Raw genomic sequence first — 21,704 nt, forward strand, 5'->3', positions numbered from 1 at the left:
ACTCTACTTCTCATATGTCTGGAATCAATACATATATATTTGATTTGGCTTCTTTTCTCTTAGCTGAGTTGGCTATTCAATTTGCATTGCGTCATCACAGTTGGAAATTCCTTTGGAACACATATATGTCCATTCTCAATACTTTCATTATGGAATCAATAACGCCCTTTATTCTCCCCTCGATAAATGATAAAAACCGTCCAATGCCATTTCCAGGTCACATTGGGTGTTGGGTTTAGATAGGTTTGATCTGGAGAAAAAAGAACACGGTCAGCAAGTACGTGGGTAACCAACCGATCCCAACATTCAATACCTTGAAATGGAGCGAAATAAGCGAAAAGATCAAGGCCTTCAGGTCTTGCACAAGATAGTAGAACACCCGGAGACCTTCCGGGTCCGCGGACTCGGTCACGTCCACCAAGGAGCCGATTTTGGCGGTCTGCAAAACACATGCCGTTAATAAGGGCAAATAGTCCAGCGGAAAGGGTCAACAAAACGCACTTCGAACGAGATGTGCTCATTCCCCAGTCGGATCTCCAGTTCCTGACGTCCGTCCTTGTTCTTCTGGGGCCATTTCGAATCGTCCTCCCTGCACCGCATCAATATCCATGTGGAGACCATTCTCCGGACGGTGGATAGGTCACATACTTTAAGATCTCGCTTTCCTTGATGATGCGCTTCACTTCCTGGATCATTGCCGCGCTCACACACACTGGGAGTGCAATCCATCAGTCAAGTTCAAGGCGATCGAAGTCTGTCGAGCACTCACTTTCTTTGCGGATCAGGGAGTCATTGCGGTAATTCGAATTGTTCGCATACCGCACAGCGGCACTCCGTCCATCGCCGAGGGTACGGAAATCAAATTCTATCGGGGACAACACAAAATTAGTTTCCAGAAAACGGGGATAACACCATGGAGTAAACCCACCTAGGAATTCATGCCCAAACCGCCCAGAGTGACCTGAGCTGCGGTGGGTTGTCAGCGGCAGCGGAGGAAACCCGGGCGACACCAAACCAGCTTACTAGTAGCGGAGATAGAACGGGTCTCCTTGAGTGGTCATCGTGAAGAGTGAGTAGCGATGCCACAAGCGACCAGTAATTCAATCAAATCAACCCAACGTAGTCGCACAGTTCGCACGGGGGAATCATAGCAGATGCTTCTGTCTGCTTTTGCCCGAGTTGGGCGGGATGGTCCAGGCGGCTGAGTCATCCACACACTCCGGCCAGCTTGCTCCGCCGCGCAAATGGACAGATTGGATCAAGAAACCCCCCAAGTGTCCCTATACAACCACCCCCAAGAGAATCGCCTACCTTTGCGCACATGAATCCAAGGCTGGTGAGGGGAGTTCAATTGTTCTAAGTCACACTTCCCAACCGTCAAATACCATCTCAGAGGAGAGTTGCTGCGGTTGGTTCCTCCCTCCCTCCCCTGAAGGGTCAAAACAATCGGACACCTTGGACTTATGGACTGACCCGACCACCATCTAGCTCTCCTCCCTCCCACCTTCGCTCCCTCCGTCACACCTCCACCCCCAAATTATTTTTCGATAGCCGGTCATCATGGCGTTGTATCTGGAAAATGCATACAGCCTGATCCATCAGGACAACACCGCTGATCAGCCCTCCTTGCCGGAGTTAAAGCTGCAGCTGGAGAAGGGTACTGATGAGACCAAGCTGGATACAATGAGGAGGGTCATTACGATCATGCTCAATGGCGATCCGATGCCGGCCCTCCTGATGCACATCATTCGCTTTGTTATGCCATCGCGGAGCAAGCCCCTGAAAAAGCTCCTGTACTTCTACTACGAGATCTGTCCCAAGTTGGACGCTAGTGGGAAACTGAAGCAGGAGATGATTCTGGTCTGGTAAGAAGCAACGATCCAATTTCTCTCACTGCTGAGCCCGTGCTGAACCTTGCGTCCCATAGTAACGGCATTCGCAATGACCTCCAACACCCCAATGAATATGTTCGCGGAAATACCCTTCGGTTCCTGTGCAAGCTTCGGGAGCCCGAACTCATCGAACCTCTCCTGTCGTCGGCCCGCTCGTGTCTGGAACACCGCCATTCTTACGTGCGGAAGAACGCCGTGTGGGCGGTGGCTTCGATCTTCACCCACTCGGAGTCTCTCATCCCGGACGCCCCCGAGCTCATCCAGACATTCCTCGAGACGGAAACCGATGGTACCTGCAAGCGAAATGCCTTCGCGGCTCTCATGTCCATTAGCCACCAGAAGGCGCTGGAGTATTTGGCTACTACGTTCGACAGCATTCCGAATACCGATGAGCTGCTTCAGCTGGTGGAGCTGGAATTTATCCGCAAAGACGCGATCCAGAATACGCAGAACAAGGTAGGTCGCTACAGCGCAAGTCGATCTCTGTCTCATGGCTGACCGCTCGGTAGGGTAAATACTTGCGATTGATCTTCGATCTCCTCGATGCGTCTACGAGCACGGTGATCTACGAGGCGGCGACTTCACTGACGGCCCTGACCAGCAACCCGGTCGCGGTGAAGGCCGCTGCTGGGAAATTGATCGAACTGAGCATTCGGGAGGCCGACAACAACGTCAAGCTCATCGTTTTGGACCGAGTGGATCAGCTGAGGATCCGCAACGAGGGCGTCTTGGACGACCTCACCATGGAGATCCTCCGTGTCCTGTCCAGCCCGGACATCGATGTCCGCCGGAAAGCCCTGGGTATCGCCCTGGAGATGGTCTCGAGCAAGAACGTGGAGGAGATCGTGATGCTTCTGAAGAAAGAGCTTTCGAAGACCGTGGATGAGCAATACGAGAAGGTGAGCCTGTCGATGCCAATCGGGAATGATGTGATGCTAACTCGGCCTACAGAACAGCGAATACCGCCAGCTTCTCATCCAATCGATCCACACCTGCGCCATCAAGTTCTCCGAAATCGCCGCCAGCGTGGTGGACCTCCTCATGGATTTCATCGCCGACTTCAACAACAACTCCGCCGTCGACGTCATCTCTTTCGTCAAGGAAGTTGTCGAAAAGTTCCCCCACCTGCGGGCCTCCGTTGTCGACCGCTTGGTCTCGACCCTGAGTGAAGTGCGCGCCGGAAAGGTATATCGGGGCGTTCTGTGGGTCGTGGGTGAGTACTCGCTGGAGGAGAAGGATATCCGTGAGGCCTGGAAGAAGATCCGGGCGAGCCTGGGCGAGATCCCTATTCTCGCATCCGAGCAGCGGCTCCTTGATGAGGTGCCGGACGACAATGCTCTCAAGGAGCAGATCAACGGCCATGCCAAGCAGTCTGCCCCCACCGGATCCCGCAAGGTGTTGGCGGACGGCACGTATGCCACGGAAAGCGCTCTGACCAGCCAGTCGGCTGCCGCCGCCCGACTAGAGGCTGTCAAGGCCGCCCAGAAGCCCCCTCTGCGCCAGCTGATCCTGGACGGCGATTATTACCTGGCCACCGTTCTGTCCTCGACCTTGACCAAATTGGTGATGCGCCACTCCGAGGTGTCCGAGGATACGGCGCGGACCAACGCCCTGCGCGCCGAGGCGATGCTTATCATGATCTCGATCATCCGCGTCGGCCAGTCCCACTTCGTCAAGGCGCCCATTGACGAGGACTCGGTTGACCGCATCATGACCTGCGTGCGCTCGCTTGCCGAGTTCTCGCAGAAGAAGGAGCTGGAGACGTCGTTCCTGGAGGACACGCGGGCGGCGTTCCGGGCCATGGTCCAGGTGGAGGATCGGAAGCGGGCCGACAAGGAAGCGAGCGAGAAGGCCAAGACGGCGGTGCAGATCGACGACGCGATCCCCATCCGCCAATTCACGAAGAAGTCGGCCGTGGAGGGCGCCGAGGAGATCGAGCTGGACCTGGCCAAGGCGACGGGCGGCGACTCGACGGTGGAGTCGGTGTCGTCCAAGCTGAGCCGGGTGGTGCAGCTGACGGGTTTCTCGGACGCGGTGTATGCGGAGGCGTACGTGACGGTGCACCAGTTCGACATCGTGCTGGACGTGCTGCTGGTCAACCAGACGCTGGAGACGCTGCAGAACCTGTCGGTGGAGTTCGCGACGCTCGGAGACCTGAAGGTGGTGGAGCGGCCGGCGACGCACAACCTGGGGCCGCGGGACTTCTTGAATGTGCAGGCTACAGTCAAGGTGTCGTCGACGGACACGGGGGTGATCTTCGGGAACATCGTGTACGACGGGGCCAGCTCGACGGAGACGCACGTGGTGATCCTCAACGACATCCACGCGGACATCATGGACTACATCCAGCCGGCGCACTGCACGGAGACGCAGTTCCGGACGATGTGGACCGAGTTCGAGTGGGAGAACAAGGTGAACATCAACTCGAAGGCGAAGAATCTGCGGGAGTTCCTGCGGCAGCTGATGGAGAGCACCAACATGGCGTGCCTGACTCCGGATGCCTCGCTCAAGGGCGACTGCCGATTCTTGAGTGCCAATCTGTATGCCCGGAGTGTATTTGGTATGTTCTTTTCACTTTACCAGTCCTTTGTTGTTTACAGTCATGCTAACCGGACTATAGGCGAGGACGCGTTGGCGAACCTGAGTATTGAGATGGAAGGGGACGAGGGACCGATCACCGGGTTTGTCCGAATCCGCAGTCGGTCGCAGGGACTGGCATTAAGCCTGGGATCGCTGAAGGGCCTCAAGGCGCAGACGGCATGAGAGGGCAGGCTGGACGTCGATGGTGCAGCGTTGGAATACCGATTACCCTCTTATTGACTTATTATACACCCCTCATAGCTCCTCGGATGGGGATCTTGTAACCTCGTTTCCTATTATCATTTTCTTTATTATCTCTTCTGATGGATGAATTTGTTGAGTACATGTTTGATTGTTTTTTTGCGGAGCTGGATGAGAAAGGATTGTTATTTTTCTTCTATTCATTCTTCTTCCTGATTTCTTTATTTTCTATCTTTTTATTATTACTTTCTGTTGCCATTAAGAATATCGAATAGACAAGTTTCTGGATAACAGGGAAGTAATGGATCAGTGAATCTGATTCGTAGTCAAGGCGCCCCACCACCCCGCGCGGCGCGACCTCGGCAGATGATCCTTGGCTGCATGGCCGTTCCTCTTCATCTTCTTGACTTGTTGCATCGATCGGGGGGATATATTCAATATTGGTTTGTAGGGGTTTCATAGACCAAGGGATAACTTCAATTATGTCTAAGCTGAGGGATAAAGATAAAAATAACATGAGGATGACCTGTCGCATGGGGAGTCGAACAAGATCGCCCTTCCGCATCCATTCAGGTCTGGCCACGGACAATAGGCTTGTTCCGCATGCGGCCTATCGCCTCAACCAGCCGAATATCCTGCAGAATGACAAAGAATCAAGAAAGTGGTTCCTGGCAGGGGGTGGGGTTCTGGAGGCAACAGAAATAGATCTGGAGGGAGAGGCAAAGTGGAGTACGTATGAACCAGGCTCTTTCGTTTTATAATAACGATGGTCGCCTGATTCGTCTCGATGATCCTTAACCCTCCGGTATATCATCGTCAACTGTTAGGTCTTCCGTCAACTGGCGAGTCTGTCCTCAGGCTAACCAACTAGTGCCTGATTAGTTCCAACCGGGAATTGCTTCCTGTTCCTGTTATGTCCTTCTTCTTTCTTCTTCTTCTTCCTCCTCCTCTCTCCTCTCTCTCTCCTCTCTTCCTTCTCTCGCTTCTTCTTTTTCTCTTCGTCTCCACCCCTCTCCTCTTTTTTCTCTGGCGCGCCTTGTATGATGCTCTCTTTCCCTCCCGTCGCACCATGACTTCTCCCTCCCCCAATGGCGCTTCCCGTCCACCCTTGACCCATCCGGATCAGCCGGATTCTCAGCAGCACTTGCTGGCGCACGATGCCTCCCTCACGGTCGCACAATCCGTCTCCCTCACCTTGGCCGGGGACTCCCTCATCGTTCTTGGTATGTTCTCAATCTCTCCCTCTTCCTTCCCCCCCGCCTCAATCTTCGTCTTATTAATCAATCTGCAGACGAGCGCCCGTCGCGCCAAGCCGATCGCACGTGCTGCGGTCTCCTCCCCTTATCAGGTACTATGCACGACCTTCCTCGCCAGATCATGCGGAGCGACTAACCTGCCTTTTCCTGTCACAGCACCCCAAGAGACCCACTCCATCGCCCTTTTTAACATCCTCGATGCCGATCTTACCCCGACCGACTTGACCATCACATACGCCGCGCCGCAACCGAAATCGGAGATTTCCGTGGCCACCCTCCACTACCCGGTCGCGCAGAAGGAAAAAGCACAGATCGAAAAGTGGGTGGCCAAGCTGCTCGACCTCGCATACGGTGCCGCCCAGCGCCATCGTCGCCTCAAGGTCCTGATCAATCCCTTTGGCGGACAGGGTGGCGCCCGGAAACTCTACCACAAGTACGCCGAGTCCGTCTTCGCGGCCACTGGGTGTCGTCTGGATGTGCAGGAGACCACCCACCGCGGCCACGCCACCGAGATCGCCGAGAATATTGACGTCGACGCTTACGATGCAATCGTCTGCTGCTCTGGGGATGGTTTGCCGTACGAGGTCTTCAATGGTCTGGCCAAGAAGCCGAACGCGAGGGAGGCCCTCGCCAAGGTGGCTGTGGCCATGTTGCCATGCGGGTCCGGGAACGCCATGTCGTGGAACCTCTACGGCACGGGGAGTGTCTCCGTCGCCGCCCTGACGATCGCCAAGGGCGTCCAAACCCCCATAGATCTGGTCTCCCTCACACAGGGCCAGACTCGGACCCTTTCCTTCCTGTCGCAATCGTTCGGGATCGTCGCTGAGTCGGACTTGGGCACGGACGATATTCGCTGGATGGGGGCGCATCGGTTCACCTACGGCTTCCTCGTGCGACTTATGCGACGGACCATCTACCCGTGCGATCTGGCCATGAAGGTGGTTCTGGACGACAAGAAAGCCATCAAAGACCACTACGAGGAGTACGCCGGCCGCCCGGCGCCCGGTCGCCCGGACGAGGTTCCTGCCGGCGGCCTACCCGAGTTGCAGTACGGCACAGTCCAGGACGAGCTCCCGAGCGACTGGGAGGTCATCCCCGGGGAGACCATGGGCAACTTCTACGCGGGCAACATGGCCATCATGTCCAAGGATACCAGCTTCTTCCCGGCCGCGGTGCCGCAGGACGGACTGATGGACGTGGTCACCATCGACGGGACGGTCAGCCGGTCCACGTCCATCAAGATGATGACCTCCATCCCGGAAGGGACCTTCTTCGACATGCCCGACGTGCACGTGCGCAAGGTGGCAGCCTACCGATTGATTCCGCGGGAGACGGAAGGCTACATCAGCGTGGACGGCGAGTCGGTCCCGTTTGAGGGAATCCAAGCCGAGGTGCACCAGGGGTTGGGTACTGTGCTCTCCAAGTCGGGCCACCTGTACGAGACGGACGGGCCTCGGCCTTGAGATAGATTTTCCCCCTTATTATTTTTTTTTTCTTTGGTTTTGGCTTTTGATTTTGACTTTGGCGACTACATGTCTACCATGATTTGTATCATTACTGTTTCAGTCGCACACCTGATGAGATACCCGGGCGCAATACCCAGTGGCACTGGCATGCATGCATTCTTACGTTTGGTTTGCATTTTGGATATGGATAGCTAGACTGTCATGTATATAGCGCCTCGATAGTAAACATCCATCTTCATTTCATTACACTTTTGACGTCCTTCCTTTCCAAATCATCTTTCCCCTACTCAATCAAACCCACCCCACTCACTCCCATCATCACTATCCTCCTCAACCTTCGCCTCCTTCCACCCCCACTGCACAAGCCTCTCATCAGCCAACGCCTCCGCAGCACGCACCCTCACAGGCTTGTACGGGCTCTCGCGCAGCAGCGTCTCAATCGGCCTCAGCAACAACTCCGCCGGCGGCCCACCCTCCTTCGGTTTCCGCGTCGACTCATCCTCACTATCGAACTCAAGAACCTTCTCCAGCTCATCCACCCACAGATCCAGAATATGGTACCGCAGGCCGTCGGGGCCGTGCGGCATCGGCACGTAGTCGTTGGCTTCGTCGGCGGGTGCTTGATCCGGGTCGAAGTTGCGCGGGCAGAGGGGGCCGTCGCTGATGATAGTGATGTATGATTCTAGGGTGGACCATTGGCCTTCTTCAGGTTGGTTTGTGGTGGAGGAGGAGGAGTCGTTGGGAGGAGAGGATTTGCCCTTCTTCCCGCCTCTCTTCTTGTTGGACGCAGCAGCAGCAGCAGCGTCGTCCGCCCTCTTGCGCTTCTTGTCGCTTTCACTGCCTGACACGGAAGAAGAGGCGGGTTTCTTCAGCAAAACCTCAAAAGCAACCCCCACAAAACATCTAATCAGATACAAGTACTTGTCCAAGCGCAATCGGTCCAGCGAGTGAAAGTCCCGCCCGATGGTTATCCAGAAGGCGCGCAGGAAGGGCAGGAGCGTGCTGCGGGGGAGGGTCGGGACGAGGTTGTAGGTTAGGGCGCGCGCGAGCGATTGTTGCGTTAGGGGGCGGTCGGAGTGGTAGAAGCCTTTTCATTTTTTTTTATTAGTATGTGGATATGTATGGAATATGAAGGGAGGATTGAGGAGGGAAATGAGTGTACAGTAGAATAGGCCCTTCCAGAGCTTGAGCAGCTCGACGAGGGAGAGGTCGGTCTTGGAGCGGAGGAAGAGGGTGAGGGATTCGGTGGCTTTGTCGCGGATGCGTTTGTCTTCGTTTTTTCAGTTAGCTATTGGGTACTATTGTTTTATGGGGGTGGTAAGGGTTGGCGTACCGCTTGATGCGAGCTCCCTCACAAAGGGAGTCTTTTGCATGTCGCTCATGACTATCTTCTTTTCTTTCGTCCGTCTGCGATGGGTGATGGATGCGATGCGGTACGAATGTTGCTATCGCCGGTAAAGATCGAGGTGGTGGTTCGTGAATTGCGTATACCTAGTAGGTATGGTAGCGTCGATCCTCTTTAGCAGAAGAATGCGAATGCGATGCGATTGTTGGTTGGTTCTGTAGTATGATACTAACAGACGCAGTGGTGATATCTTTTTTTTTTTTTTTACTTTTTTCTTTTTTTCGGAGAGTATGTTTGTATTGTTTGGTTTGCTGTGGGGATGATGAACCTGGTGTTGTGATTGGTTGCGGCTACAAGTACACTGAGTGATGTACTGAGACAGACAGAGTGAATCTTTAGCTCTGGATAGCGTAGGATGGACGTAGGTAAGTATCTTATATAGTATAAGATTGAGCGATACGCATCAGGTGCTCTTCTATCAAGCTGGTCAGATATTTGAAAGATACGTAGGGGAAGCGTATATCAATGGATGTAGTAGAGGCTATCCGCCGCGGTAGATAATACCTTGCGACAGGTATCTATTTCCACTGAATAAGAAAATAATGAATAAACGAGCTAGTAATTTATTTCCTACTTCCATAGAAAGAATTGTGAAAAACAAAAAGAAAAGAAAACCAAAAAAAGATTATGACAAGAGTGGGATTCGAACCCACGCACTCTGGGAGTATTGGGATTTCCAGTGTTCTGGTAGAAGCTTTCGCTTGAATCCAACGCCTTAGACCGCTCGGCCATCTTGCCATTTGTTGGTGAGTAATTGGTATTTTGGCTACTTGTACAGAGTCTATCTTTCGCGTTGGCATTCTCCAGTTATAATATGATTTACATCAACAGGTGAATGTGATTTATCTCTGCAATTGTTTACAATGGAGTGATCTTTTTGTAGTATGGAGCTGCTTGCGAAAATTAGTAACTATGTTTTGGTGAATGGCCGAATCTCTTTAGGTTACAAACGTGGGTTATACTAACTATATATATTTCTAGTTCCCAGGGGGTCTAGGATTATTCGTTAACAACCTCCTCTTTTTTTTTTCGACATATGCTCGGTCTCGTTGGACATCAAAAAGATATCAAAAGATATGCCAACAGGTCTATGCCATCGATGGCAAGACGATTTGATCACCTACACAGGGTTCAATAGGATGAAAATAAAAGACAGAGAGCAAGCTAGTCGATGGACAAGACTCGAAAGAAGCACGGCCTTTCCATGCCAGCAATTATGGAACAGCAAATCAAGGACTGATTGCACGTGGCCCTGGAATCTTACGAAGATGTCTGTTCCCGGGAGGAACGGGCGGAGGTGGCACTTGGTTAGGCTGGGGCATGTTAACATGGCTGGAAGGCTAATGACCTCGAACTATTCCATTGCCACATAAGGCATCTGCCAAAATAACGCGCAATAAGGTAGAGGGAGCGCCGACTTCACCAATTCCATGGGTGGGCAGTCCCCACCAGTGAGGAATACAATGAGGTCATACAGACCACACTCAAAATCTTCGAATCAACTACTACCCCATAGTCACCAGTCAGCAAAACATGACCATGGATTATTGACACGTGCTTAACCAGAAGACAACCCTGTCACGGAAGGTACAAAAAGAAGGCAATTGGATGCAGTACTTGGATGGGGGATGATTTATGGAACCGCAGAACAGATTTCCCCGTAACCCCGAAAAGTTCTAGAACAAAGACGTCGCCATCCCAGCCAGACCGTACCATGACCCACGGTTCTAGAACAAATCAGCCAGAGGAACTCTTTGAGGAAGAAAGGCACAGATAGGACAGCCAGGGCAAACCTTATCTGGGGTCGACCACACGGGGCGTTTTACCCAGCTTCGTGGGCTCTTGCCACGCTCTTATCCGTCGTGGTAGCACATGTCCTGAAAGCAAGGTCATGGCAAATCATGGTTAGATATAAAGGTAGCCGTGGTAGCAATAGAATGTGCCCTGGATTCTTTGAGCTATCAAGTCTTCCATCTTCCTCCCCTCTCCTTTTCGAATATACACAGAAAAGAATGACTGGACTGTACGAAACCTCCTTCTACCAAACCACAAACACGCAGTTCACTCCATCCGCACGCCGGGCCTCTTTACCCACCCCGCCCTACCACGTCGCCATGCTCTCGTGCGACAAACTCAGCCAAGAAGCAGAGAACAAAGAACCCGACCTCCGCCGCTGTATAGGCCACGGCCGCCTCATGAACCTGACCGTCGGATTGGCCCACGAGGACGCCAAAAACGCCCTCACGTCAACCTATATCGACGAGATAGATCCCGAGAAAGAAGCAGATCTGGATGATACGCCTTTGGTTACGACTTCCGCCTACCCCAAGAGGAACTTCTTTTCCGCTTTGCGACAGTATATTCGGAGATTCTTCAGATCGCTAGTCAAGCATCGCCGGAGTGGTCGGAGTGGTCGGAGTGCCCACTATTAGGTGGAGGGGAGGATCTTGGATTGTTCGCGTTTTGGCTCGACCGGGTCTTCCTGAGGGGAACTGGTTTCCTTCTCATTCTGTTTCTCTATTTCTCTCTTTTCTTTTTATTTGTTGCGGTCTTTACGGCGTCTAGCGGGGGTTATGCTATTCTGGAAGTGTGCCATTCTTTTTCTTCGGGAACGGATTGGCAAGGAACCAAACTATACCTAGACTGCAACCGCGTCATCCGGATGGTTCCTGGACAGCACTTTGACTGAGACATTTTATCTGTAAATGATACTGCCTGCCAATCTCTGTACATATCTTATGAATTTTTTATTCTTCATTGAATATGTCTAAAACGATAGAGTTATTTCAAACCGAGACTCAATTCAGGCTGTAGGTTCTTTACAATACAAACTAAGCCCATATCGAATAATTGGAGATAATACTACCTGCTTTCCTACGAGTTGGGATGTATACGAAAGGACTACTTCAGTCATCACATCGGACGACAGTACGGAGTGAAGAGTGAAAATCACGCAATTGTACTGACTTGAGAAATTGTCATCCTACTGATAAAGTAGTATTGTGGGTAGAACGTTGCTAAGCTTCGACCCACTTGATGGCGTGGCTCCACGACGTGGAGAATGAGGGTACAGTACTGTAGCACTGTGATCGACTCGGGTGATTCGGGTTGCAATTATTGTCCTAGATCACTGTGAGTGAGAAATTATCAGACTTTGATATACTACTAATGACTGCATGGAATAAAGTCAGTATTCGTGATACTTGTTTTTGTTCCCTTTCTTAGCGATGACCTCGAAAAAAGGTTTATGTCCACTGGTGTTTTGAATATGCTTCACAGTCCAAATTTTAATTGTATGAATATATACATATATATATATATATATATTCATTTATGAAGAGCATTTGAATCATCTTTAATGTCAAATCCTCGTTATCACTCTGATATCTTTATATTGCCAAGAGACATGATATGAAAGGCTATTGCAGTAAGATGAGAGGAGTTCAGAGGGACTGGAAGGCCAGCGCATTGGTACCAAGTGAGACAATGATCCACGCTGACGGTGTCCTATTTGATTAGTCTTCAGAGAAGGTACCTTATTGAGGGGTATAAATGCCCCTCTTCGTCGCACATCCTTATGGCATCCTCTACGGCTGGCTGTTCGGCGTTACAAAGCTCGTATGTAGGACATTACACGGTGCTGGACAGATGCTTATTCAAAATTGGAATGGGCAGAAATACTCTATGTAATAGAATAAAGTGTGGTGATAGGATGTGGCTGTTAAGCCTAATAAAATTCGTGGATAAGGGGAGGAAACTAAAGTACCTTACGATGTACTTTTCGTGGGTGGAGACATGTGTATCATCCGACTAGACCCACTGTTTAGAATTTCCTAGCGCAGTAACGTACGCCGATCTTCCGACCTCCCGCGCAGGCCTAAGTAGACATCTCTAGTCATAAGTTCCTGCGATGTTCATTTTAATTTGACCTTGTATTATGAAGGATAAGAGAATGAAAGACAAGAAAAGAGATAATTTGAACTGAATACAATCCTATAGAATTCGTGGACTACAGGAGACAGCGATGCTTATGGGCTCTGATCCATGGCGTCTCGTTAAAGCGCGTCGCGGCAAGGTATAGTCTTGCATATGAAGCAATGGTGAACAAAGAATGATAAAATTCAGCATGAGAGATGAATTAAACCAACCCGTAGATCTCATGGAAGCCCGGAGATTTTCTCTTCCGCTTTGTCATCCCACTTTCTCTCCGCAGCGCACCAGACCGTGAAGTGCCTCGTTTCTTCCGTATCCGGGGTGTACAGCCTTAGTAGTTGATCCTCTCATATCAATTCAGATTGTTTGTCTGGCTGATGAAAGGAACTAAGATTATGGAATGTTTCTCTTCTCTTTGCTGGCTGTGGACTGTTGCACAGTGCCCAAACAGCAGTGTCACTCATGACGTCACCAACAATATTAGGCCAATGCAAGCTAGTAATGCCCTGATCAGACCATAGCAGCAAACTGCCTTCGATGTGCCCATAATTCGGTCGTCGATAAGGTTCCGCTGACCAATCAATAGGTATCATGAGGTAGGCTGCGGAAAACGGGTTCTTGCTGCTGATGTTCCAGGGACGTCATCCTCAGTGGTCGTTCTCGTCACTCCTGGTTACTCACTGAGTATCTTCCCCATTAGCCAATTTCCCCACCCCCTCAATTTGACTGTCGTGTCCTGGTTAAACACCAACTTCAAGGCTTTGGGAGACTTGAACACCATGGAGCAGAGCGGCAGCCACAGCGATGTGGCTAGCTCTCACTCAAACTCCAGTCAATATGAAGCAATTCATGCCCCGCAGCGAGACCAGCGACCGCAGATGGAGGAGCGCAGTAACAGTAGAGCGTTTGAGGAACTGAGCGACGGAGATAGAGAGGAGCTGGCTCGCATCGCATCCAACTTTCCCAAGCAACAGACAGCCAGCAATGGAACCAACGGTCAAGGCCTCAAGAGAAAGGAAACTGCGGGAAGCATCAACCTCGACGACCCAGCCCTTGACCCGACCGGCGATAAGTTCGATCATTACAAATGGTCAAGGATGATGCTCAAGTTGATGGACCGACAGGGTATTCCACGGCCTCCGTCGACTGGAGTAGTGTTCCAAAATCTCAACATCTCGGGGTCCGGCTCAGAGCTCCAATACCAGAACTGCGTGCCCGATTTGCTGTTAGCACCGTTCCGACCACAGGACTACGTTAGTTTTGGAAAAACACCGGTGAAACACATCCTACGCGACTTCAATGGACTCCTCAAGAGCGGCGAACTGCTGATTGTCTTGGGGCGGCCCGGTAGCGGTTGTTCAACATTCCTCAAGTCTATCTGCGGCGAACTGCACGGGCTGAAGCTTCGCAAGAGCTCCGAGATGCAATACAACGGGGTACCCATGGAGAGGATGCACAAAGAGTTCAAAGGAGAGACCCTATATAATCAGGAGGTGGATAAACATTTCCCTCACTTGACGGTTGGAGAGACGCTAGAATTTGCCGCGGCAGCTAGGACCCCAGAGCATCGATTGCAAGGAGTCAAACGACAAACATTTGCTAAGCATATCACCAAAGTCGCAATGTCCATATTCGGTCTAACACATACATATAACACTAAGGGTAATTCCACTTCCCAGCCCGGGTCCTCAAGCGCATATCGCTAACGATACTTCCAGTGGGTGATGACTATGTCCGAGGTGTTTCAGGGGGTGAAAGAAAGCGAGTCAGGTTGGTACCCTTACACGTCTATGCTGTGCTTCTCTAATATTTTGCTTTAGTATCGCGGAGATGGCCTGTAAGTAGCTGGCCTATGTGGTCTGCTTTCTGCGCTTATATTGACGACTATAGTGTCCGGGGCACCTCTAGCGGCGTGGGACAATAGCACCAGAGGACTTGATTCTGCCAGTGCTTTGGAGTTCATCAAGGCATTGCGGGTTTCTTCAGACTTGGTCGGATCATGCCACGCAGTCGCCATTTACCAAGCTTCGCAGCCGATCTACGATCAATTCGATAAAGCCATAGTTCTATACGAAGGCCGAGAGATATACTTTGGTCCCTGCAGCGAAGCAAGAGACTACTTCATGGAGATGGGTTGGGACTGTCCGCCGCGCCAGACGACGGGTGACTTTTTGACTTCCGTTACAAACCCCCGAGAACGTCAAGCTCGTGAAGGGATGGAGAATAAGGTCCCCCGTACCCCCGATGATTTTGTTGATTATTGGAAGAAGAGCCGTTTTTGTGCCGACCTTCAAGTACAGATCGAAGAATATCGCCAGGAGTTCCCACCTGGGGGCGAGTCAGAACAGACATTTTTGGAGATGAAGAAATTCAGGCAAGCAAGGCATGTTCGGCCGAAGAGTCCTTATGTTATCTCTGTCCCCATGCAGATTAAGATGTGCACAATAAGAGCTTATCAAAGGTATCTGGCCCATGCCCTCAAGCCTGTTTACTCCGTCGTTACGTGCTTACCATCCTAGGATCTGGAATGATAAACCCTCGACATTGACATTATTCATTGGGCGGACTGCGATGTCTCTCATTATTGGCTCTATATATTACGGGTAATCTTCCATATAGCCTCCAGGTTAGAGCAAATTCTCACTATAATCCTAGGACGCCAAATGCTTCGGCGGGTTTCCAGAGCAAGGGAGCTGCTCTCTTCTTTGCTGTGCTGTGAGTCTCGCCTCTACCCGTACCATACATTTTGCATGCCATTGGATTGGAATACATTCAATGAAGTATTTCGTTTTATATCTATTAACACGGTATTAGTATGAACGCCCTTATTAGTATCACGGAGATCAATTCACTTTACGACCAGCGACCCGTTGTCGAGAAACAAGCCTCTTATGCTTTTGTTCACCCATTCGCTGAAGCCTTTGGAGGTATTGTATCCGATCTTCCAGTGAAATTTATTTCTGCTGTGATTTTCAATGTCATATTCTATTTCTTGGCTGGTTTGGTAGGTGGCCCCAGATCCGTGACATCTTTGGTGCCTTCTACTCACTTCATCTAGCGATATGCGCCATCACAGTTTTTTATCTTCTTCCTCTTTACATTCCTCAGCACACTTGCGATGTCCGGAGTTTTTCGAACCCTTGCCGCATCAACGAAGACGTTGGCACAGGCGATGGCTATGGCCGGTGTGATAGTTTTGGCTATTGTAATCTACACTGGTTTCGTGATCCCCGTGCCGCAGATGTCGTCCATTCCATGGTTCAGCTGGATCCGTTGGATCAACCCTGTCTTCTATACATTTGAGTCCTTGGTTGCGAACGAGTTTCACGGTCGGCGATTTATCTGTTCTCAATTTGTGCCTGCATATCCAACCCTGAGTGGCGACTCCTTTGTCTGCGCCGTTCGGGGGGCGGTTGCTGGAGAGAGAACCGTCGACGGAGACGCCTTTATCCAAGCCCAATACACCTACACCTACACACATGAATGGAGAAATCTGGGTATCTTGATCGGCTTTTGGATCTTCTTCACGGCCATATATCTGATCGCTACGGAGCTCAATTCCACGACGTCGTCAAAGGCTGAATTCTTAGTCTTCCGGCGTGGTCACGTACCACCGCAAATGCGCCATCTCGAAAAACCTACCGCGAACACGGACCTTGCGTCAGGAGACATTGGCCAAGACAATGAAAAGAGGGAAGACCCGCCAGAGAGAGATGCTTCTGTTATACCGGAACAACACAGCATATTCACCTGGAGAAATGTGTGCTACGATATCCCAGTCAAGGGAGGGCAACGGCGACTTTTGGACAATGTTTCCGGATGGGTCAAACCCGGCACGCTTACAGCGTTGATGGGTGTCTCCGGAGCAGGGAAAACCACCCTCCTAGATGTTCTAGCCAAGCGGGTGTCTATCGGTGTTGTTTCCGGTGAGATGTTGGTGGATGGAAAGCCTCCTGACACTAGTTTTCAACGGAAAACAGGGTATGTTCAGCAGCAAGATCTTCACCTTTCCACTACCACGGTAAGGGAGGCACTGCGCTTCAGTGCACTCCTCCGCCAGCCAAAGTCGGTCTCCAAGAGTGAGAAATACAAATTTGTTGAAGAAATCATAGAGATGCTCGACATGCATGACTTTGCAGACGCAATTGTTGGAGTGCCCGGGGAAGGGCTGAACGTCGAGCAGCGGAAGCTCCTGACAATTGGCGTCGAGCTGGCTGCGAAGCCCGCCCTGTTAATTTTCCTTGATGAGCCGACAAGTGGTTTGGACTCTCAAAGCTCCTGGGCAATCTGTTCTTTTCTTCGCAAGCTGGCGGCTCATGGCCAGGCGGTGCTGTCCACGATCCATCAGCCAAGCGCACTGCTCTTCCAGCAGTTTGACCGTCTGCTGTTTCTGGCAAAGGGCGGGAAGACCGTTTATTTCGGGGAAATTGGCGAACAGTCCCATACGATGCTCGAGTACTTTGAACGGAATGGAGCACGCCCTTGTGACTCCAAAGAAAATGTGAGTTTTTGAGACCTGGCAATATTTTACCGTACGCTAACGTCCAAATCAGCCGGCTGAATATATGCTCGAGATCATCGGGGCTGGTGCATCGGGCAAATCCACCAAAGACTGGTCGATAGTCTGGAATGAGAGTCAGGAAGCGAAAGATGTGCAAAGAGAGATCGATCGGATCCACGACGAGCGAGCACCGATATCTGACAATGATACGGACGATGGTACCCAGCACCAGGAATATGCCATGCCCTTCGTTTATCAGCTGTGGTATGTGTCGCATCGGGTATTTCAGCAATATTGGCGGGAACCAGCGTACATATGGGCGAAATTGATCCTGGCAGCGGCTTCGGCTGTGTTCATTGGATTCACCTTTTTCAAACCGCAAAGCTCCATGCAAGGGTTCCAAGACGTGTTGTTCAGCGCTTTTATGCTCATGGCGGTTTTCTCCACTTTGGTGCAACAGTGCGTATTATCTTGTCTTCTTCCTCTGTGTTGAAGCTAACATAGGTTCCAGGATCATGCCCAAGTTCGTGGTCCAGCGTTCGCTGTACGAGGTGCGCGAGCGACCCTCGAAGGCATACTCATGGGCTGCTTTTCTTATCGCCAATGTGATCGTGGAATTTCCGTGGCAGATACTCGCGGGAGTGATCTCATGGGCCTCATATTATTTCCCGATCTACGACTCGCACCAGTCGCCCCAGCGCCAGGGTCTTATGTTGCTCTTCGTCACGCAGTTCTACCTATTCACCTCGACGTTCGCCTCGTTCATTATCGCGGCCCTCCCCGATGCCGAGACTGGTGGTACCATCGCGACGTTGTTGTTCATCATGGCAACGATCTTCAACGGTGTGATGCAGCCACCGAACGCCCTCCCCGGCTTCTGGATCTTCATGTACCGGGTATCCCCACTGACATACCTGATCGCGGGCTTAACAGCGACGGGGCTCCACGGCCGACCCATCATCTGCTCCCGCGAGGAGTTGAGCGTCTTCAACCCGCCGTCCGGAATGACATGCGGTGATTACCTAGGCCCATACTTACAGCAGGCGCCAGGCCGACTGTACAACCCAGCCGCGACACAAGGCTGCGAGTACTGCCAGTTCCGGAGCGCCGACCAGTACCTCTCAATGACCAATATCTGTGAGTCTTCCTTCTTATCATTCCCCATCCGACAATGGCATTTGGGGTCTCAGCATGCTAACGAAAAAAAAAAACAGTCTGGAGCGAGCGCTGGCGCAACTACGGCCTCGGATGGGCCTACGTCGGATTCAACATCATGGGCACAGTCGTCCTATACTATCTCTTCCGAGTCAAGCACTACAACCCCACATCCCCGATCCGTGGCCTCGTACGCGGCGCAAAGTTCCTGTGTCGGGTGTTCAAGCGACGTTCAGGCGAGACGCCCAAGGGGAGGGAAGCAGAGAATGGACGATTGGTCTGATCTTCAATATGTACGTTTCGGAGGAGAATTGTGTTTGTTTGTTATTCTGCATCTATGAGCAGCTATGCATATCACTTGACAACAGAATGCAAGACATGGATGTTGAACCAGGTTCTAAATCAATCAGGGAAACGAAAATTCCATCAGCGAATCACAATTCGTATGGCTTGAACGAGTAGCATCATTGGTCTAGTGGTAGAATTCATCGTTGCCATCGATGAGGCCCGTGTTCGATTCACGGATGATGCATTTCTTTTTTTTTTTTTTTTTGCCGCCTTGTGGATATAATTTAACCGACTACTTACTGTGTAATGTTTTCTAGTCCCTGCTCTTTTTTCATGAGGTATGATGGTAAATATGGTTGGGTGAAATCCTCTTCTTCGCTCCCTCTCTAATCAACTTTTTGAGTATGATGTTGAATGGGAATGGTGGGTATAGTTGTGCTAGTCCCTGTTCTATAGTAACAGCAATTATACATATATAGATCGGAAATGGTAATGCTACGTTGACTCATTTGGCTAGCTAGCTAGATATGTATGTATGATGTATGTATGGAGATAAATGTCATACCATGGACAAGGTAGAAATATCTGTCTGCACAAATTGTACTAGATTGATTAAACTATACCAGGTTCATTAAATGATCGAAAACATGACAATTGAGCGGTGGGAATAAAGCAATAAGTTATGTAGAGTGATTTGATGGAGACGAGGGATGTGAAAGATGGATATGAAATGGATATCAAAGATTGATATGAACAGTATGTTGATAGAGATAAATCTGAAAATGAATAAGGTAAGATAAATGAACAGCAATACTTGGGTATTATGCATGCAAATGAGCAATCATGATCGTGACCTCAGAAGGAAAGAAAAGAAGAGAAAAGAAAACATAGGCCAATGAGTTGGGAATGGATAGATGGTTTGCACAGGGTTAGTGTGTCTGTGTCTGTGCCAGTGAAGTGTGCCTGTGGCTATAGAGTTGTTGGTGGCGCCTGATGTGGAAACTTTGTTCATGTCTGGGGTCATGTTGATATACGCTGTGTGTAGGTGGGTGATGGGTTTGTGTCAAATGTCGAGCTCGATAAGTTCATAGGTTGTGACATGGTGATGGAAGGACTGGCTAAGATAAAGACTGTCGGGAGACGACCAAGGCGTTGACCACGTGCGCCGGATTCCATCCTTGGTCAACGAGGGGAACGTGTTCCTTGAGGACTCTCCCGAGATATGCGATCCGCACGCGCTGGTTCCTGGCGATCTGCAATGCACACGTCAGTTCGGGACTATATATCATATCATAAATGAGATGGTTCAACGTACTCCCGCCTCCTGTTGCACTTTCCGGGCAATAAACGCCACGTTCTGCGACTTGTTGACCACCACGAGGATGTCCGGTCCGCCGCGATCGCTCAACCGCGCCTTCACGTGGATGAGATCGCGCTCGCTCGTTTTTCCCTTTTCGTCGCGACGGCGCTCGAGTTCGTCCGAGATGAGCTCGTCGTCTGATGCCTCGTCTAGGGATAGCTTGCCGTGGGCGGTGTCGAAGTCGTCGTCATCGTCGTCGTCGTCGTCATCGCGACGGGCGAGCGGTTCCCGGACTAGGTTCTGGGGATCGCTCACGATGCACTGCGGCAGCCGATAGAGCACGCCCTGCTCGTCGTAGCAGCCCTGGCAGAGATCACCCGTGGGGACGGTGACGCCGGCTGCATCGATGATGCTCTGGGCGGTGGGAAGATCACCCGCCCACATCAGGGCGATGGCCGTCGACAGTGCAGCCCAGATCTCCGACCGCCCCGTGACTCGGGTCTCGAAGAACTCGCGGCGCTCCCGGTCGAGCTGTGTGCGCGTCCACGCGCGGCGCTTGCTGTACCAGATGTGTTGGCGGACGGGGGCGTTGAAGTGTACATCGAGGGGGAACTGGTCAGAGGAGGTCCGGACGACTATATGCGGGGTGGCCGGCAGGATGTTGGGTCGGCTAGACCTGCGTGCGGCGGCGGTGGTGGTGGTGGACGAAGAGGGCTCTTCGTGGAGGACCTCTGAGGGACGTTCATCGTGGCCCGCGCTGGAATGACTGTCGTCACGCGACACAGAGAAGCAGCAGCCCTGTTGACCGAGATTAGCTCTCGTTTGTAACCATACACCTTCTTCCTTCATTTCATTTCTTGATTCTAATTTGGCTTGATATCTGGACTAGGGAGTAAGGCAGATTTCATGCAGTCACCCCACGTGAATGCGCCTGCGCCACAATGGATGGGATGGGCATACATACCATATTGACCAAAACGACGATGATCCGAATCCATCAGCCAGTATAGAAAGAAGCCGACATGCGGGCATGCAAGAAGAAAGCAAGGGGGAGGGACAAAAAATAAGAATAGGATATAAAAATCAGGATGATGCTGGTGACGTGAGAATTGGATACTCGGTCGGGGAAATTAACCGGGTCAAAATGGGGGGAAGTGGTTGCCCATCAATCAGACGACCCAGTGGATTCAGACCGGATGGACCCACACGGTTTAATCTGCCATTTCAAACAGATGGTAGGTTATTGGTGAGTAGGATGGGAGAGTGGGGAGGGAGGGAGAGAAGGAAGAGAAGAGAACAAAGAATGAGAGAGAGAGGAGGAGGAAAAGGAAGAAGGAAGAGAAGAGAAGAGGGGGTGACAGGCTTAAAGCACCGCCGAACGGTTCGTCGCAAAGCTTAATTCCCTCCTAAACAATCACAACAATACGAATAATTCATGCAATGAAAGCAATATTGTCTATTGCAGATGCGGTCAATTGAAAATACGGTGTATATTATACTTATTATACTAATAAAATAGAAATCAACATAATAACAATCCATCCATGCTATCGAGTGGAGTATATCCTAACTAAAGTGCTTGGAGCTTCCCCGCGTTGGAGCTGGATTAGCTGCGGACTCGTGTTCGACTTGCGAATCTGTGTCACACGCAGGACAGATCACTTTTTATTGACTTGATTTACATTTGATTTATGACTATATTTGTTGTTATAATTGTTTGGGTAGAT

At 50.9% G+C, this 21,704-nt stretch overlaps 7 protein-coding genes and 2 non-coding genes across 9 annotated transcripts; 5 read left to right on the top strand and 4 right to left on the bottom strand.

Moving 5' to 3' along the window:
- Nucleotides 1-24: 24 nt before the first annotated feature.
- Nucleotides 25-1,280, bottom strand: BDW47DRAFT_111777 (mago nashi family protein). The gene is made up of 7 exons (XM_024814021.1): nt 1,024-1,280; nt 929-966; nt 770-865; nt 649-712; nt 502-589; nt 314-439; nt 25-250 (listed from the first exon to the last, which is right to left on the bottom strand). The coding sequence occupies exons 1-7, from the start codon at nt 1,059-1,061 to the stop codon at nt 236-238; spliced, it is 465 nt and encodes a 154-aa protein (XP_024668643.1). The 5' UTR covers nt 1,062-1,280; the 3' UTR covers nt 25-235.
- Nucleotide 1,281: 1 nt separating this feature from the next.
- BDW47DRAFT_111779 (coatomer subunit beta) lies at nt 1,282-4,921 on the top strand. Its single transcript, XM_024814022.1, has 6 exons — nt 1,282-1,408; nt 1,489-1,865; nt 1,928-2,348; nt 2,402-2,791; nt 2,844-4,452; nt 4,513-4,921. The coding sequence occupies exons 2-6, from the start codon at nt 1,561-1,563 to the stop codon at nt 4,653-4,655; spliced, it is 2,868 nt and encodes a 955-aa protein (XP_024668644.1). The 5' UTR covers nt 1,282-1,408; nt 1,489-1,560; the 3' UTR covers nt 4,656-4,921.
- A 592-nt stretch (nt 4,922-5,513) lies between these two features.
- BDW47DRAFT_72729 (putative sphingosine kinase (SphK)) lies at nt 5,514-7,537 on the top strand. The gene is made up of 3 exons (XM_024819699.1): nt 5,514-5,896; nt 5,965-6,021; nt 6,086-7,537. Exons 1-3 carry the CDS (start codon nt 5,587-5,589, stop codon nt 7,390-7,392), a joined length of 1,674 nt encoding a protein of 557 aa, XP_024668645.1. The 5' UTR covers nt 5,514-5,586; the 3' UTR covers nt 7,393-7,537.
- Nucleotides 7,538-7,682: 145 nt separating this feature from the next.
- BDW47DRAFT_120176 (ribosomal RNA processing 1 family protein) lies at nt 7,683-8,777 on the bottom strand (the record flags this gene model as incomplete). Its single annotated transcript, XM_024815454.1, has 3 exons — nt 7,683-8,482; nt 8,558-8,665; nt 8,729-8,777. 3 exons carry the CDS (start codon nt 8,775-8,777, stop codon nt 7,683-7,685), a joined length of 957 nt encoding a protein of 318 aa, XP_024668646.1.
- Nucleotides 8,778-9,428: 651 nt separating this feature from the next.
- On the bottom strand, nt 9,429-9,538 carry BDW47DRAFT_t141. Its single transcript has one exon. It is a non-coding gene; the product is annotated as a tRNA-Leu (tRNA).
- A 1,175-nt stretch (nt 9,539-10,713) lies between these two features.
- Nucleotides 10,714-11,492, top strand: BDW47DRAFT_111781 (uncharacterized protein). The gene has a single exon (XM_024814023.1). The coding sequence runs from the start codon at nt 10,738-10,740 to the stop codon at nt 11,230-11,232; it is 495 nt and encodes a 164-aa protein (XP_024668647.1). The 5' UTR covers nt 10,714-10,737; the 3' UTR covers nt 11,233-11,492.
- A 2,020-nt stretch (nt 11,493-13,512) lies between these two features.
- BDW47DRAFT_120177 (putative ABC multidrug transporter) lies at nt 13,513-18,672 on the top strand (the record flags this gene model as incomplete). Its single annotated transcript, XM_024815455.1, has 9 exons — nt 13,513-14,395; nt 14,624-15,194; nt 15,253-15,336; nt 15,389-15,448; nt 15,548-15,737; nt 15,792-17,234; nt 17,287-17,693; nt 17,746-18,371; nt 18,449-18,672. The coding sequence occupies 9 exons, from the start codon at nt 13,513-13,515 to the stop codon at nt 18,670-18,672; spliced, it is 4,488 nt and encodes a 1,495-aa protein (XP_024668648.1).
- A 178-nt stretch (nt 18,673-18,850) lies between these two features.
- BDW47DRAFT_t137 lies at nt 18,851-18,921 on the top strand. Its single transcript has one exon. It is a non-coding gene; the product is annotated as a tRNA-Gly (tRNA).
- A 340-nt stretch (nt 18,922-19,261) lies between these two features.
- On the bottom strand, nt 19,262-21,275 carry BDW47DRAFT_111786 (ubiquitin domain-containing protein). The gene is made up of 3 exons (XM_024814024.1): nt 20,942-21,275; nt 19,993-20,775; nt 19,262-19,930 (listed from the first exon to the last, which is right to left on the bottom strand). Exons 1-3 carry the CDS (start codon nt 20,942-20,944, stop codon nt 19,796-19,798), a joined length of 921 nt encoding a protein of 306 aa, XP_024668649.1. The 5' UTR covers nt 20,945-21,275; the 3' UTR covers nt 19,262-19,795.
- Nucleotides 21,276-21,704: the final 429 nt, after the last annotated feature.

This window comes from Aspergillus candidus (genome assembly GCF_002847045.1).
Source record: "Aspergillus candidus strain CBS 102.13 unplaced genomic scaffold BDW47scaffold_59, whole genome shotgun sequence".
Lineage (NCBI taxonomy): Eukaryota > Fungi > Ascomycota > Eurotiomycetes > Eurotiales > Aspergillaceae > Aspergillus > Aspergillus candidus.